Source organism: Trichechus manatus, unplaced genomic scaffold (assembly GCF_000243295.1).
Source record: "Trichechus manatus latirostris isolate Lorelei unplaced genomic scaffold, TriManLat1.0 scaffold00056, whole genome shotgun sequence".
NCBI classification, from domain to species: Eukaryota; Metazoa; Chordata; class Mammalia; order Sirenia; family Trichechidae; genus Trichechus; species Trichechus manatus.
In genome coordinates this window covers 10,400,627-10,418,631 of record NW_004443992.1, presented here as the reverse complement: position 1 = coordinate 10,418,631, position 18,005 = coordinate 10,400,627, and the positions used below count along the sequence as shown (strand labels likewise).

Here is an 18,005-nt window from a genome sequence, read left to right as displayed (position 1 = left end):
TGAAAGTATGGCTCCTGGACACCCTTTTAGCTCGGTAATGAAGTCACTCCTGAGGTTCACCCTTCAGTCAAAGATTAGAGAGGCCCATAAAACAAAATGAGACGAAACAGGCACACCAGCCCAGGGGGAAGGACGAGAAGGCAGGAGGGGATAGGAAGGCTGCTAATAGGGAACCCAAGGTTGAGAAGGGGAAGAGTGTTGACATGTTGTGGGGTTGGCAACGAATATCACAAAACAATATGTGTACTAATTGTTTAATGAGAAGCTAGTTTGTTCTGTAAACCTTCATCTAACCAAAAAAAAAAAAAAAAACCCAGTGCCCCTGAGTTGATTCTGACTTATAGTGACCCTATAAAGTACAATTAAAAAAAAAAAAAAAAGAATTAGGAAGAAAGCAATCACTCAGCAAGGCCACACTAGCTGTCTGATAGTCCCTTATATTTACGAGGGTCTTTTATTGAGAGCACAAATGAATCTCTAATTGGAAGAATTTTTGCCAATACGAGAAAAGAGGAAAAACAAAACAAGTAATCTTGAGACGGAACACTTTGGAACAAAGGGCTTAAAGGCAGTTAGTCAAACAGTGTCAGAGACTGCTTCTGGAGTGTCTGGGTAGTTTTCATTGCCTTAGTTTTTCCTTCCATGTCTAAATCTAGAGATTTCCAACAAGTTCTAAGTTTTTAGACAATAGTTCCCATGGCAGTAAGGCAGTAATTACATTTTACAATCAAATATTTACTGTTAAAGCAAAATTCAAATAACACAGTATTTCTTTCAAAATAGCAAAAATACTATATATAAAATGTCCAGGAAATAAAGCTATTCATGAAATGTTAAAAAAAAAAAAACAAGAGAAAACGCTTATATGTTAAGCAAAAAGAATAAGGAAAAAAAAAAAAAAAAGACTAGGATATTAAGAGATTGCCAACCTCTTTTTTTTTTATGTTTTTAAATAGCCAACCTCTTAAAAATGGGGTTTGAATTATATTTTTCTATTTCTTTACACTTTGTTAATCAAATGCTTTCCTTGCCTAATTTTGCTTATCTGAGCTAACTTTCTTTTTCCTAAATGAAAGTCAGAACATGGTGTGTACATGCCGACTTATAAAAACTTAAAATCAAGTTTGTGCTTTTGTTCCTTAGCATCTATTTGATGCAGTTTTCCACAGGCTCTGTTCCTATACTTCATGATTTTTCATCAAAATACTGTTTTGCTAAAAAATTCGATCTTATCTTGTGCAAAAACTACTTGCAAACATATTAATGATGTTATTACAAGTCTGTATTAATTTCTACAGCTTCTAAACAACTGCAAAAGGGGTAACATTGATACTGGAATAGACACTGAGTAGATGTCTGCTTAAGAAACTTTATAATTCATTAGTGTTATGATTTATAGCTATCTAAAGTATAATTAATGTTATTACATTGATACTATTCAGCTTGACGTTGTATCTTATATTTTCATTAAAAGAGATATACTTTTTATATTAGGAATTAACTATGGGAATTACTAACAGCAAGCACATTAGGTAAAAGAGCAAAAATTTTTAACCTAATATATTTATTATTATATTGGAGAATTAATATGCTGTTGCTATTTACATTTCACGATGACCATGTATTATTTTAATAATGATAAAAATGTTAATTGATCTTAACAGGGTACCACATTATATATTAATCTTGATCTCGATTATGCAAAAATACTACTTGTTTAGAAAAAAGAGTGAAAATAAACATACAAAATTATCGTTTTGGGCATTATATACTGTTAAAGTTAAGAACAAAAGGCTTAAAGCCAGATAGAACTAAACTGAGACCCTAGTTCTGCCACTTGAATTGTCTAACTTATGAAGTGGTCATTATGAGGACTAAATTTGTTGTGTGCCCTCATATGTGAAACATCTAACACAATGTCTGGCATATAGTAAGCAGTTAGTAAATAGTAGCCTTCATTCTGGTTGATAGAATTATAGGGGATATTTATTCTTTTTCATTATTATCTCAATTTTTCTAAGTTTTACAATGAACACACTTCAAAAATCTGAATGTATTTAAAAATTTCAGCTGTACCTTATTTTTTTAAATTATAGTGACATATACACAACAAAACTTACAACATTTCATCAATTTCTACATGGTTGTACATTATTTTTAATTCCAATATGTAAAAAGCCTAAGTGCAGAATTAAATAAAACACTGCTCTCACCAAATTCTTTCCTCACTTTACTAGCTACATGTATAAAGCATTCCAATCTGGTTTTAAGTAAAGCAAGTATGTGATAAGTGATACTTGTATTTTAGTGAAGTTGAAATTCTATCTTTGAAAAAAAGTTCATATGACAAACAATTTTCAGAATAAGGTAGAAGTCTATAATTATTGATGGAAGCTAACATAAAAGCTCTTCCAGAGGTACAGTAAGAGTGATGGAACAAGTGACAGTCTTTAACAGCATGTACAGCTCACCCAATGCCAGGTGAAAAACTGAATAAAGAGTGAGGGAAGGATACATCAGACTAAATGGGCAGCTCCTGTCCGGAGGCAAGATGAGAAGGCAAAAAGGGGCAGGAGCTGGTTGAATGGACACGGGAAATCCGGGGTGGAAAGGAGGAGTGTGGTGTCACACTATAGGGAGAGCAACTAGGGTCACATAGCAATGGGTGTATAAGTTTTTGTATGAGAAACTGACTTGAACCGTAAACTTTCACTTAAAGCACAATTAAAAAAAAAGTGAGGGAAGCAAAATCATGATCATCTTAGTATGTTCTGACACAAAGAGTTAGCCAAGAGATCAGAAGTAACTAATGACTTCAAGGGCCTCAAGGATATTACTGACCAAGTATAAAAACCCATGGCCATCAAGTCAATTTTGACTTATAGCAACCCTACAGGACAGAGTAGAACTGCTCCATAGGATTTTCAAGACTGTCAATCTTTACAGAAGCAAACTGCCACATCTTTCTCCTGCAGAGCAGCTGGTGAGTTCCAACCGCCGACCTTTCAGTTAGCAGCTGAGTGCTTAACCACTGGTGCCACTAGGGCTCCTACCCAAAAACCAAACTCACGGCCATCAAGTTGATTCTGACTCACAGAGACCCTACAGGACAGAGAAGAACTGACCACTGGGGTATCCACGAAGCAGCTGGTGGATTCAAACGGCTGACCTTTTGGTTAGCAGCCAAGCTCTTAACCACTGCACCACCAGGGCTCCCTACAAGGGCTCCTACCAAGTATAAAACTAACCTAAAAAATAAAATACTTCATGAACGGAAATGCTCATGATACAAAGAAATTTGTTTCCAGTTTGACTACTCCTAAAGTATTCAGACAATTATAAATATAATACTAGCTTTAATTTAAGATAAAACTTGGTTATATAATTAAATATAAACACAAATTAATTTAAAAATTCACTAATTATATGTTAAAATTTGAATCAAAACATAAACACTAGGTTCTTAAAATCAAATACAGTAACAATAATAGAAAAACTACCTTGCAGTTCTGTAGCAGTCGTATGAGATGTTCAAAGCAATTGCTGTTAAGAAAAATGGCCTGAAGAACAGGCCTATCTGTGCAATCTAACATGGCTGTGATGGTATCTAGGAAAATAAAAACAAAATCATCCATGTACAAAGTAGAAGATTTGGGATCATACAAACATTTAATCATATTTTTAATTTAGGCTTTTCAGTTGACAAAACAGATGTAAGTTAATTGAGAATAACAGGGTGAAAAGTAGAAAACAATCTGTACTTTTACTTGATGAAAAAGGTGAACATTTTTATACTTATTATTTATTACATTTAAGTTTTTAGATATAAGAATGGTATATATTTCCTAGAGTTTTAGTTGTTCTTCCATTATAAGGCTCAAGTTTAAACCAACTGTGGTCCCCAACTTGCTATTGATAAGCAGTATCTGAATACATTTGGCAACACAGTCTCATTTATGTATTATAAAATTAACATATGGCCATTATGAAAATGGTGCTTAGGTAATTAATCCATGTGTAATAATGTTTTGCTCTCTTTTTTCGAACTGAAGGGACATACCCATCCAGAAATCAAGGGATATCTAGAATGGGTAATTCCACAGTTGCTAACAAAAAAGAAGTCTATTCAGTATAGATTCAAACTTACTTACACGCTTATAATCTATAATAAGAAACTTATATAACATGTTAGAAGATATAAAATAAAAACTATATAATCTTATTTCCCTATACAAACAATGTTATAATGGATCATTAAGTTTCTGACCAAGATTTAGATGTCCAATATTTTTAAATTAGACACCATGCACACACACACACACAAACATACAAAAACATTTTTTTTAAGTCTCTAGAAACGATGCACCAAGATATTAAAATAGGTTATGTCCGGATGGTAGGATATAAATAACATTTATTTTCTTTTTACTTATCTGAATTTACTAATTTAATAATGAATATTTAATTTGTAATAAGAAGGAACTATCAGTTACTAATATCTGTATCTATCAATCTAACAGGAATACAATAAGAAATTACATACATTGGAGAGAAGAGTTTTACAAAGAAAAGACAGAGACATATAAGCACAGAGTTACAGAAAACAACCATTACAAAGAGAGGTTAAGAGGAAAATACATGCAGAGAGGCTCTGACTTAAAAAAAAAAAAAAAAAAGAGGCTCTCCAGAAGAGAGAGTAATGTTGGCATAACCCCTACAGAGAAGTTACACAGGCACATACAAAATTCGTATGTATATGCCTCTTTGTCATAAGCTAAAAACTACAAATGGCACTTTCTGAAAATTTACTTTTCCTAGAGTTCTGAAATCACAGTTGACTTTGTTTTAAACAATGATGCTTTTAGTGGTTTACACTTTACAAAACGAATACAGAATAGGCCAATGTTTTGTTATATGTATTTTTTAACACAATAAAAAATAAGAAGACTATAAAGGCTCAACTTTCTCATTATTGAAGCAAAGATGAACAAATCAAATCTATATTATTTTGAAGTCAAAATCTAAAAGTCACATGGTATCTGAATCAAACAATCAATACTCTTTCTATACAACTGCCTTATATTTCAAAAGGAAGTGGGGAATACGAAAGTAAAAAAAATAAACTCAGAAAATTGTCATTATGTAATACTCACTCAGCATCTTGATCTGTAGAGCTATGAACCGGCTTTCCCACTGCCTGGATCTCCTCTGATTAGGTAAAGCTGAATGATCTGAATTTAGCAATTTAAAGTAATTCTCCAGAATAGTGCTAGTTTCCACTTGACGCTGGTCAGAGCTGCTAGTCAGAAGGATATGCACCACTTCCGTAAGGCACTTCAGAGTTAGTTCTACCTTCCTACCCACTTCTTCAGGATCTCCATCCTCCCAGGAATCACAATCTGCCAAAACTCGCATAAGAACTTCCATGGTAGCTGGAGAAATCGCTTGCAAAGCATTCCTCTAAAACATTAGATACAATAAAAATGAAACTCAATCCTAACTGAAGTTTTGTAATGTTTGCAACTACAAAAAGAATTTAATAAATCTGCAGGCAACTTTTTCTTTAAAAAAAATCAAAATACATTTTAAACAAGTATTTCAGCAGACAGTGCTAGTGTTTTATACATTATATCTCCGCTTCCTCACTAACAGAACTCTGATTTTGTTCAGGATAGCAATCTGCTCACCTAGAAAACTCATCTTCTAGCCTTGCAGCTAGGGCTGACTATGTGACATGGTTCTGGTCAAGGATATCTGACAATAGACTATGGAGAAGGCATCACTTTACAAATAAAAAGAGAAGGACTTTGTGTCCTTGGCCCTTTCACCTTCTTCCTGCACGGAATGCAGAAATACTACTTGGAGCCACCACTACACCATGAGGAGACAAGCACAGAATTAAAGTTACAGTCTAGAGCAAACAGAGCAGGAATATTTTAAGCACCGAAGATCCCTGATGATATCATTGAGCTGTAGTACAATTCCAGAAATGCCTACATCTGGATTTCTTATGCAGGAATAAAAAAATCTCAACTTTGTCAAGCCTCTGTTTGTCAGGTGTTCTGGTGATTATGGAAATGCATTCCAACTGATACAGATATTGCTTGGCTATCAGTTATGAAACATATTTCATAACTCTGTACACTAAGAAATTGGTAGCTACATCAAGGTGACCCATAAAAGTTGGAAATAAAAAATATATATTGCCTGAAATTGTTAAATTGACACATAATGATTCAGAACATAGCTATGCAAAATCATCTGAAAGCAGCAGCACTTAGGCCATCAGGATTTGTTATTATTAATATAATATCAATAATAGCAAGCACTACGATGGAAGAAACTGCTAACGGCCCACCCAACATTCATTCTTCCCTGATTCTTTATTAATAGAACCCCTGATGTTTTGATGGGCACATGGCGACTTGGAATAAAGATTAAATTTCCTAGCCTCCCCTGCTGGTAAGAAGGGCCGAGGAAGCAAGTTTTACCAAGTTTTTTAACTGGAAATACTTGTCTTTTTTGCAGCCTCATGACTGAGTTGGCAAATGAAGCCAAACAGACAGTGTGTGTCAGCTTTTTGGTACCTCCTTAAAAGATAGTTGGCATATTAACTCTGGACTGCTTACTGTTATTCTTTTTTTTTTTTAAATGAGAGAGAAATTAACTTAAGCTGTTACAATTTTAGTATTAACTACCACCTGCAGCAGATCCTAAATGTAACTGATACAACTGTGATTTCATTAGTTCTATGCACTTCATTAAGTGCTTTACATATATTATGTGTTATTTAGTTCTCAAGATGACCCTGTAAGTTAAGTGTTATACTTCCATATTACAAGAAAGGAAACTAAGACACATGTAAATAGTTTTTCCAAGGTTACACTAGAGATGGACATGGGATTCAAACCTAGGTCTATCTTGACTCCAAAGCTCTTGCTCCTAACATAAACTGAACTGGTTTGACTGTAGTAACAGATCTAAAGAATAACTATGTCAATTGGAAGCCCAGGCATAATGCTTTGGAATGAGACTTCAATATCTCCATTCTTTCTGACAGAACATTCCTTCCTTTAGATATTCAAATTATCGAAATACCCTTGTGCTGATGCCACATTCAACAAGCAACCTTCGGACTTCTATATAGATCTAACTACAGATGTGCCCTGATCACAAAGGTTTTGAGCACTTTCAGTACATAAAATGATAAATTGGCCTTCCAATATCTACTTGATTTTGCTTGAGTTTTAATTAGTAGAGGTCTCTCAGGGCATCACTGTCCCTAGGTACTAATAAGAATGAATCTCTGTGTGTTCACAAAGAGAATGGGATCTGTCTGGCTTCCTCATAAGTCAATAACAATGCCACTTACAATTTCATTCATGTATAGTTATTCTCAGTAGTGGAGAAATGGTAGAAATGGGGAGATTCTGACCCAAAAGAAGGGTCACAGCCACCAAAGGTGACTAAGCAAACTAAAAGCTGAAAAATAAGATTCTGTTTAACATCTCTCTAACTTTAAGAAGAGTCTTATCTTCCACCAGGGTGAAGAGAAGAAGGCAAGGTACCCACCAGAAACCTAAATAGGAAATCTGGCTAAGTACTGAAAAAGGGGTAGGGTGAAAAAACAAGAGAAGGGAATGTCAGCAGGGCTCTGCAAGATAACAGGATGCTTGTGTAAGAGGGAATAATAATAATACAGAAAAAAAATGCCCACTGAGCACAAGGACTATTCCCTGAAAAAAAAAGATAATGAGAAAAAAAAGCAAAACAGAGCCAAGACAGGGAGGAGAGCGAAGGTCCAGCAGTACCAGCTGGCAGGAAACTCAACCTCAGAATGGTATTCACAAGATAAATGCTCAAGAAAATACATCCATAAAAAATAAACCAATAAAACCAATAAAAAAGAGATTGACTACATATATAAAGCCATCTGTTTATGAAGTTCACTTGAAAAATAAAGGTTACACTTCCTCAAATCTCCAAACTAAATGAGAAATGGTAGATAAAAAATATAAAATAATTAGCAATTCTCTACTGCTATAAGATAAAAAGAACCTCATGAGAGGCTTCTGAACTCAAATAAAGGTCTAAGTATTAACCTTCCTGATGTCTTCCTGAAGGTAGACAAGGATTTCTTACTAGTGCCCACAATGAAAAGGTACTATACCTAGTTATTATTGGTATACTTTTATGTGTTTAAATACAGTTTTAAAATAAGTTTCTAAGGCTTTAAATAAAATTGCAATTTAAACATGTAATTTGGTATAACAATATAAAGAACATGGAATTTTAAAATAACAGAAGCTAATACAGCAAAAAAGGGAAGATAACTTTCATTCTCTGAGAGGAAAGAAAGACAGATCAGTAAATTTAGAGTTAAAATGAAATCACATAAATCGAGGGTTCTTAATCTCAGGTCTACAGAATTCGAGAAATTCGTGAAAGACGATGAAAAAGAATTATATCTTTATTTTCCCTAACCTCTAACTGAAAATTAATATTTTCTTCAATTTTAAATGTAAGCAACAAACCACAATGTATTAGCAGTACCTGTTACAGTTGTTGCAGGATCTTAAAATACCATTTATGCTCATCTCTTCTTTGAATTTACATTAGTTACTAGACTTGCTGCTAAAACTTTTTATTTAATGTTATAAAGAAATACATATTACTATGTCACAAATTTGTTTTATTAATATTTTGATAACTGCATTTCAGTATAATTGGTTTCTTTTGTGATTTTATGTATTTCACTTTATGCTTTTAAAAACATTCTGAGAAGGGCTTTAGGGGACTGTCAAGGGAATTTGTGGCACAAAGTGTTAAGAACCTCTAGTCTAAACTGCGTGGTTTAAGAATACATGTAGAATATTCTCTTTGAACTATAATCCTGTTGTCTATGAGTAGTTATACTCAAAGTTTACCACAGACAGCTTTTAAGTTGCTCAACTTAAAAAAAAAAAAATCACAAACATTACTGGAATTTCTTGTAAATAAAACACTAGCTGGGTTTGTTGAAAAATACATATAATTTAGTAATTTTAACTAGACAGCAGAATGACTAAATTCTTATGTCTTTGGAAATCAAACTGCTAGAGTTTGATTCCATCAAGTGGACTAATAGTGCTGACTTCCTCTAAACTCTTAAGTAAGAACTTGTAGCTGAAAGCCAACATAATGAAGAATTTACAATATTACTCTTAAAAAAATAAAATGACTACACACCATTACTTGAAAAATCAACATCGGATGCTCACAAAAAGCAACAAAGAATGTTAAATCTGGTTACTTATCCAGTAATTTTATTGTTAACGCTAATATTATTAACTATAATTTTTTTTGAAAGTTAATAAATAAAAGAAAGATGTAAGTAGATTAGTTTTAAACAAGACATAAAATCAGAGAAATATCTGTATGGTTCATAAAATTATAAAAAGACAAAGTAAATTATATAATCCATAGAAGAGCTAAATTAAATAAGCTCCTCTCACTGTTAACTACTATTTTGTATCTTCTCTTCCAACACTTTGCTCACCTGTCCACCGGCTACAATGGCTCCAAAAAGATGCAACAAACAACACTTAAGACTTTCCTTAAGATGTTCACTTTCCTGAAAACATTCTGTGAATATAATAAACAAACAAATTAGTATTTCTCTTTTATGATTTATCTCTAAGAAATGTCTGATACTGAAACATGAAGATCTACTTGTGAAAAGGATAAAATTTGTTAAAAGACTAGGTTGATATGCATTTTTTCATAGGCAGGGGAAAGTGAAATCATCTATCAGATAGTACTTTAGGTTATCATGTTCTCATAATATTCCACATGAGGATGATATTTTACCCCATTTATAAATGAGTGATCAGAACGTCAGAAGTTAATGTGTTGCCTGAGGTCCCATGGTTAGTAACTGATAAAGCTAGGAAGTAACCTAAACCTGACATAAAACCGGATGTCTTTTTACTACTACTACTGCTACAAGCCTCGTTCAGTCAATTATAAAATTGAAGAGTTAGAGAAACAGACTTCCTGGGTCTTCTCCACTGTCAAAATTCTAAAATTCTAATGCCAACCTTTCTTCTAGCATTATAAATTTTTGTTTTGTTTTTAATAAGTTACTCATGCACATGACAAAGAAAAATTAAAACAGTATAAAAGAGCTGATCCATACTATATGGTCAACTGATTTTCAACAAAGGTGCCAATGTAATTCCATGGGAAAAGGATAGCCTTTGCAACAAATGGTGCTAGAACAACTGAATATCCATATGGAAGACAATAACTCTAAACAGATCACTGACCTAAATGTGAAAGCTAAAACCAGAAAACTAGAAGAAAATGTAGGAAAAAATCTTTATGACATTGAGGTAGGCAAGATTTCTTTGATAAGACACAAAAAGCATGGATCATAATAGAAAAAATTTATAAATTGGGTTTCATCAAAATTTAAAATTTCTGCATTAAAAAAGACTTCATTAAGTAAATGAAAAGATAACTGAATAGGATAAAATACTCCCAATGATCAAATTTGGGACGATTTAGCATCAAAAACGGTAGTGACCATAACTGATTGTGAAACATTCAATAAATAAAAGTCAATGAGTCCATAGTGATACTCGAAAAGAAAACCAATTTGTCCCACCAGAAGTGACTACTATGTGAACTAATCTTGAAAATAGTAAAAGAGAAAGGTTTACGCATTTTATCCTGCCTTTTTAGAAACAAACTAGAGTTCATCCCCAGTTGATGAGAGAAAATTCTTTTTGCGCAGAAGAATGTAATAGCTAATAAATGTCTAAGGAATGATAGAATTAGAAAATCACCATTTTGCAACCCTCAATGAAAAATTGATTCAGGCAATCATCATCAATGGATGCTAAAACATTAGATGATATGTTGGAAAACAAGATATTCATACTGTGCCGAAGTATCATCCCAAGGATAACTTGCTAAACTGCAAAAATAAAATATATCTTTACAATGGAGAAATTTTACTCTCACCACTGTAAGTAACTGGCTAACAAAACCCTTTCTCCTTCTCTATGGGAAAATGGAAGGAGCCCTAGAAGTGCAATGGTTAAGCATTTGGCTGCTAACCAAAAGGCTGGTGGTTGGAATCCACCAAAGGCTCCACGGGAGAAAAAAACCTGGCATTCTGCTTCCCGTAAGGATTCCCACTGAAACCCACTGCCGTCAATTCCCACTCATAGAGACCCTATAGGACAGAGCAAAACTGTCCCAGAGGGTTCCCAAGGCTGTAATCTTTAGGGAAACAGACTCTCACATCTTTCTCCTATGGAGCGGCTGGTGGGTTCAAGTCACCCACTTTTTGGTCTGCAGATGAGTGATTAACAACTGCGCGACAGGGTTCCTTTCTTAAGGATTACAGCCTAGGAAACCCTATGGGGCACTATGAGTCAGAATTGACTCGACTGTACACAACAACAACAACATGGGAAAATAAACCTAGAATTATTTCACTAGAAATCTGACGAGTGTGGGCAACCCGTACTGTCACAGACAACAGTGCTTATGGAAAAAATGGTCCTTGACCTGGACTGGGAGGACATGAATGAACAATAAATACCTGGTGGGAACTCATAACTTTGGGCTTCCCTGATTGCGGTGTAACTTGTAATTCAGGCATTTCCTCTCCCAGGGTTTGGAAGCTATGTCCATGGCCTATTACAGGATATAATGGCTTCTATGGGGTACAAAAGTTCTAAGCCAGAGAGGCTCACACACCCACCAAACTGGTCTCAGACTCTCACTCAAAGGACCGAAGAATAGCCCTGGACTGCTGTGAGGAGTCCCGCTGAATGGAAACACCTTACACTGTCTACTGGCATTTTGGGGTTCTTCTCCTGTGTCCTCTAAGTGAAGTCAGTGCCAAGCATGGCCTACTGTGAACATGTGAGCTTGACTGTCTAGCGGAAGCCAGCACCACTACTGGTGGTCAAGCAGAGTGGACACTGCAGCCACTCTCCACCAAGCAATCAAAGATCTGTTTCTGTCTTGTTTCATTTCTTAGGAAACAAAATAAAAAAGAACTGAAGCATATATGGCAAAACGTTAGCATCTGGCAAATTCGAGTGGGAAATACATGGTATCACTTTTACATTCTGTACAATTTTTCTGTATTCTTAAAACACAGCATAATCTTTTTTTAATTGAAAACTAGAGTCCATGTAGGTCATGTATATAATGACAGACTCTAAGTTTTTCATTTTCAGTAAAAATTCTGAAGTTCTAAAATATACTATGGTCATTAAAATAATCAACTCTTCTCAAAAGAAAAACACTCTGAGAACAATAAATTAAATATAACCAAGAACAATATTCACAGCCAAAAAGGAATCAAGCACTATAGTGACAAGTTCTTGCAATCTTTATTAATTCAGAAAGCTAAATCAAGGTCAGAATAGAGTAAGAATAAGAGAGTAAGATCAAAATCAAACTAGGAGAAACTAAAACTGTTACTTACGATAAAAGAAAGGGATGAACTCCACCGTGAGAGAAGCTGGTTTATATTTCTGTCTGCTCTTTTCCACAGTACTAAGGATTCGTCTATCATTAAAAATAAGTTAATGACAAATTATAACATGAACAAGTAGAAATGGCACAATTACAAAAACAATTATAAAACAATTTAATATTTTAGTTTTGGTTTGTTTTACTGGACAACATATTTCAATGATTGGCATAATCTTGAAAAGGAAGTATAGCCAATAACTTAAATGTCACCGATTAAAGGATTTCTTCTTTTGAATTAAGAAATATTTTTTAATTCTTTAGCAGTCAAACATAGCAGCGAGGTTAAATCTCCAAACAACTAGAAAGAAGGAACTTGCCCTTAAAGTTCCCAATCAGTAAAAGAACATGTTCAGCAGAATTGCTAATTTGACATCTAAGGCTAGTAGCTTATTAGTACAGTGCAATTGAAATTCATCAGAAATCAGGCTACTCTGCCACTTTCTGACATATATAAGTCCAGAACCATTAGCATCTTTCATCTTAAGGATACAGATTCAGTATAGGCTGGGACTTTTTATCTTTCTTAAATGACAATGCCAATAATTTTGATGGCTATAATATTTCTAGACTTTCACAAGGCAACACAAATTCCATGTGCTCTCACCAAGAACATTTCAATTCACACAAAATGACTTTCTCAGATGGACATGGGGGTGTGGAGAGTGGGAAATGAAGGTGATTGTTATAATAATACTTCCAATGGGTGGAAATCATTTAAAAAAAAAAATCACAATTTATTTATGCCCTGAAAAAACATTTAACATTTTTAGATCAAAGCCAACAAAAATGCAAAAAGTCTGAAGGAGAGCCACATAGGAATTTCATACATATACACATGACCTACTGATAAACCATTGGTTTGATATGCCTTCTTAACCATAACTATGATACTGAAACTACTCTCCTTATAATTATTTTAAAGCTAGGAAGAAAAGTCCATTGCTGTATTATAAGGCAAATAGGATAGGCATAGCTGAATTTAGTAATGACAAAGAGCTCTATAATCCATATCTGATATCCAGATTCACCAGAAATCATACTGAATACCATGTGTCACTGCACTGCTTTCCAAGTCTACACCTATTTCCATTGTGTAGGGCATAAAAATTATCATACTTCCTGTATTTATTTTCAGAAGAAAGCCCTGCCAATCTACTTCCAAAAAGTAACAGCCATTGAAAACACTATAGAGTGCAGTTCTACTCTGAAACACATGGGGTCACCATGACTTGGAATCACCTTAACAGCAACTATTTTAATGTTTACTTTAATTTCAAACATAACATCCTAGAACATCACTGGACCCTTCTATTTAATTAAGATCATTATCAAAGATTTACCTCTGTTTTATGACAATACAACATTCACTAAAGTTTCAAATAAAAACTTCAGTCATGTGGTAGAAAAATTCCCTTTACAAGAATGAAAAATGAAGGCAGAGCCAACTTGGTGCTATAGACAGAAGCATCACCCCATCCCTCCACAGCAAAGACCTGAAAAACTAAGTCAAACAGAGACAAACATCAATCCTGGAACCCTGAGCATCAGATCAAGAGATGAAGAACTCAGCCAAGCACCTAATGGAATAAAAAACTGACAGAGAACAGAGTGAGGAGAGATACGTGCGGAGGTCCCCTATCAGCTAACACAGCACGGATTTGCCATCTTGGACACCTGTCAGAGATCAGTGTACAGGGAGTATGGGAAAGCAGCTTCACACAGCTCCCAACAGGAGACAGAACAACCAGTAACCAGTGATATTTGCTTTCCCACCCCCTACCCTTCTTCACCTCTGCTTGTCCGCTTCTGCATCCTGCGGCCACAGTCTCTTGGCCAAGAGGCACCGGCTTCAGCCCTGTACCACTTGGATTCGACCTGTCCACACTGGTTGGCTTCCTGAGTGCCATTTGTTTGTTGCTGGTGTTGCTTTTTCATGCTTCTTCTGGTTTCTTCCATACCTATCACCACCTCACCCTCCTTTCTCTCAAACACCTGGCTCTCTGTGCCAGCTGTGGTTCTTCCTGAAAGGCCTTGAAGTGCCGCTCAACTGTGGAACTGCTTCCCAGCCCGTGCTGCCAAGCTGGTGGGATCCCCAGGGCTTTTTTTGTTTTGTTTTCTTTTGTTTGTTTGTTTTCTATTTCTCTTCTTGGCTTGGGAGCCCCTTCTAGCCAAGCTGTACTGCGTGGCTTGGGAGATACTCCTTCATTCTGTGCAGCCGCAGACTGGGATCCCTGGGAGCGTTTCTTTTTTTTTTTTTTTCTTTTCTCTTTTTGTCTTTCTTCGTTTCTCAGTTCCTCATCTCTCTATACTTATCTTCTCTCCCTCTCTCCTGAATACCTGGCACTGTGTGACATGTCTACCCCTTCTAACCAGGCTATACTTCACAGCCTGGGAGGCACTTCCCTAGTCTTTGCAGCTGCACCAGTGAGATCCCTGGAGGCTTTGCTTTTGTTTTTTTTCCCCTTATGTTTGTTTATTTTTTTCTTTTTCCCTTTTCATTTTTTTTCCTTTTTGTTCTTCTGCATTTCTCGGTTTCTCATCTCTCCACTTCAACAGCAAGCTCCCTTAGCACTATTTTTTTGCTTGTTTGTTTTTAGTTCCAGTTACTCTCTCCTCTCTCTCCTCTTTGCCACACCCATCTTAGCTCCACACATCACAATCTCCCTCCTCCTTCCTGCCTCCCTGCACCATGCGCTGAACATCACACCCTCGAGCAGCACTGGGACGGCCAACCAGAACCTGCCCCACACTGATTCCCGGCCCACCTACCTGGCCCTACTACGTGCCACAAACAACCCATCCCAGCAACTCCCCTTCAGCTGGACCTGCCCTGCCGCACCATAGCTGAGCAACTGGCCTTGCCCATTGGACAAGGAGGTGAAAAATATTGTGTCCACAGATGAGCAAACAACAAAGAACACACAGTACATCTGCTCAGATGTAACCAAATAAAACAAAAAAGCAGAACGAAACAAACGAATCTACAATCAATAAACAAAGAAAATAACTACTGAATGTCCCAAAGACAGCAGACAATACCAAAACATATAAAAAAAGAGGACAGGATGGTTCCAGTAGGCATCCAAAATAAAACACTAGATGACTTTCCAGTAGAAGAAAAGGCACTAGAACTACCTGATAGGGAATTCAAATCTCTAATATTCAGAGTTATCTAAGAGTTGAAGCAAAAAGTAGACAAAAATGAAGAAAAAATGTACAAATTCACAGAAAAGACAATTGATGGAAAATACAGACAAAAAATGGAAGAATACAGGAAAAAATGCCAAAATAAATGCACAACTAGAAATCATACAAAAACAACAATCAGAAATCCAAAAGATAAAAAACAGGATTTCAGAAATGGACAATGTCCTAAAAGGGCTGAGGAGAAGGTTTGAAATGATGGAAGACTAGATCGGTGAAATTGAAGACAAACATTTGGATACAACTCTATTTGAAGAAAAATCAGAAAAAAGAACAAATAAAAATGAAGAGATACTGAGAATTATGGGGGATACAATCAAAAGCAAAAATCTGAAAGTGATAACAGTTTCAGAACAGGTGGAGAAAACAGAAAACACAGAGAGAATCACTGAACAACTGCTGACAGAAAACTTCCCCAATATATGAAAGATGAAAAGCTGACCATACAAGAAGCTAGACGACTCCCATATAGGATAGACCCCAAAAGAAAATCACCAAGGCATATCCTAACCACACTCACTAAAACCAAAGACAATAATCCTAAGAGCAGCTCGAGAAAAATGAAAAGTCACATACAGAGGAGAAACAATAAGACTAAGCTCTGATTATTTGGTAGAAACCATGCGGGCAAAAAGGCAATGGGATGACATATAGAAAACCTTGAAAGAAAAAAAACTGCCAGCCAAGAATAAAATATCCTGCAAAACTCTCATTCAAATATGATGGTGAAATTAGTGCATTTCCAGATAAACAGAAATTAAGGGACTATGTAAAAACCAAACCAAATTTACAAGAATTATTAAAGAGAGTCCTTTGGTCTGAGAACAAACAACATCAGACAACAGCATGAATCTAGGACGCAAGATTATACCAGCCAGATACCAAACGATATAAAGGACTATCCAAGACCAAAACAATTACAACAGAGAACCAGAGAGGTTAATCTCTAAATGACAACAACATCAGAATAATAAAAGAGGGAATAAACAGTGTAGGTATAGAACCTTCCAATGGAGAGGAAGGCAACTCTATTATACCAAGTAATAATAGACAAGGAAGATAATGGTAAATGTCAAGGTAACCACAAAGAATGTTAACAAACCTATTCATCAAAATAAACAAGAAAAACAAAGTCGCAGTAAAAACAAAATCTCCAAAAACAAAAGTAATGAAAAAGATCCAGAAACAAAAGGAATTCAGCACAGGAGAGTAAGAGGAACAAAGAAAATGTCAGCAATACAAAAAAAAAACACTACAAAATGACAGCAATAAACTCACACCTATCAATAATCACACTGAATGTAAATGGCCTAAATGCACCCATGAAGAGACAGAGAGTGACAGAATGGATACAAAAAACAGGATCCATCAAGATCCATCACTATGCTATCTAGAAGAGACACATCCTAGAAACAAAGACATGAATTTATTAAAAATCAAAGGGTGGAAAAAATATACCAAGCAAACAGTTACCAAAAAAGACCAAGAGTGGCAATACTAATCTCAGGTAAAATAGACTTTAAAACAAAGTCCACCATAAAAGACAAACAAGGGCAATATATAACAATTAAAGGGACGATCCATCATGAAGCCATAACCACAGTAAACACCTACGCACCCAAAGACAGGGCTCCAAAATACAGAAAACAAACTCTAACAGCACTGAAAAGAGAAACTGACAGTTCCACAATAAAAGAAGGAGACTTCAACACACCACTCTCAGTAAAGGACAGAACATCTATAAAGAAACTCAACAAAGATACAGAAGATCTAAAGGGCACAATCAGCCAACTTGACCTCATAGACATACACAGAACACTCCATCCAACAGCTGCAAAGTACACATTCTTTTCCAATGCACATGGAATGTTTTCGGGAAGAGAGGACATCTTAGGCCACAGAGCAGCTCTCAACAAAATCCAAAACACTGCGATGATACAAAGTATCTTCCCTGACCACAATCCCATCAAAGTAGAAATTAACAGGAAGAGCAAGGAAAAACATCAATTATCTGGAAACCGAATAACACCCTGCTTAAAAACCACTGGGTAACAGAAGAAATCAGAGATGAAATCAAAAAATTCCTAAAATGAAATGCGAATGAAAACACATATACCAAAACCTCTGGGACACAGCAAAAGCAGTCCTCAGAAGACAATTTATAGCAATAGATGCACACACCAAAAAAGAAGAAAGGGACAATGTTGACTACATAACTCAAACAAACAGAAAGAGAACAGCAAAAAAACGCCCACAGCCAC

At 35.4% G+C, this 18,005-nt stretch overlaps 1 protein-coding gene across 4 annotated transcripts in view; it reads right to left on the bottom strand.

Moving 5' to 3' along the window:
- NBEAL1 (neurobeachin like 1) overlaps nucleotides 1-18,005 on the bottom strand; it is a 189,735-nt gene that overhangs the window by 109,210 nt on the left and 62,520 nt on the right. For all 4 annotated transcript variants that reach the window (XM_004378242.2, XM_023733009.1, XM_023733007.1 and 1 more), the window contains exons 7-10: nucleotides 12,491-12,573; nucleotides 9,539-9,624; nucleotides 5,154-5,460; nucleotides 3,501-3,607 (exon numbers count right to left, since the gene is read on the bottom strand). In XM_004378242.2, the coding sequence (XP_004378299.2) occupies nucleotides 3,501-3,607; nucleotides 5,154-5,460; nucleotides 9,539-9,624; nucleotides 12,491-12,573 (583 nt within the window). The remainder of the gene's footprint in view (nucleotides 1-3,500; nucleotides 3,608-5,153; nucleotides 5,461-9,538; nucleotides 9,625-12,490; nucleotides 12,574-18,005) is intronic.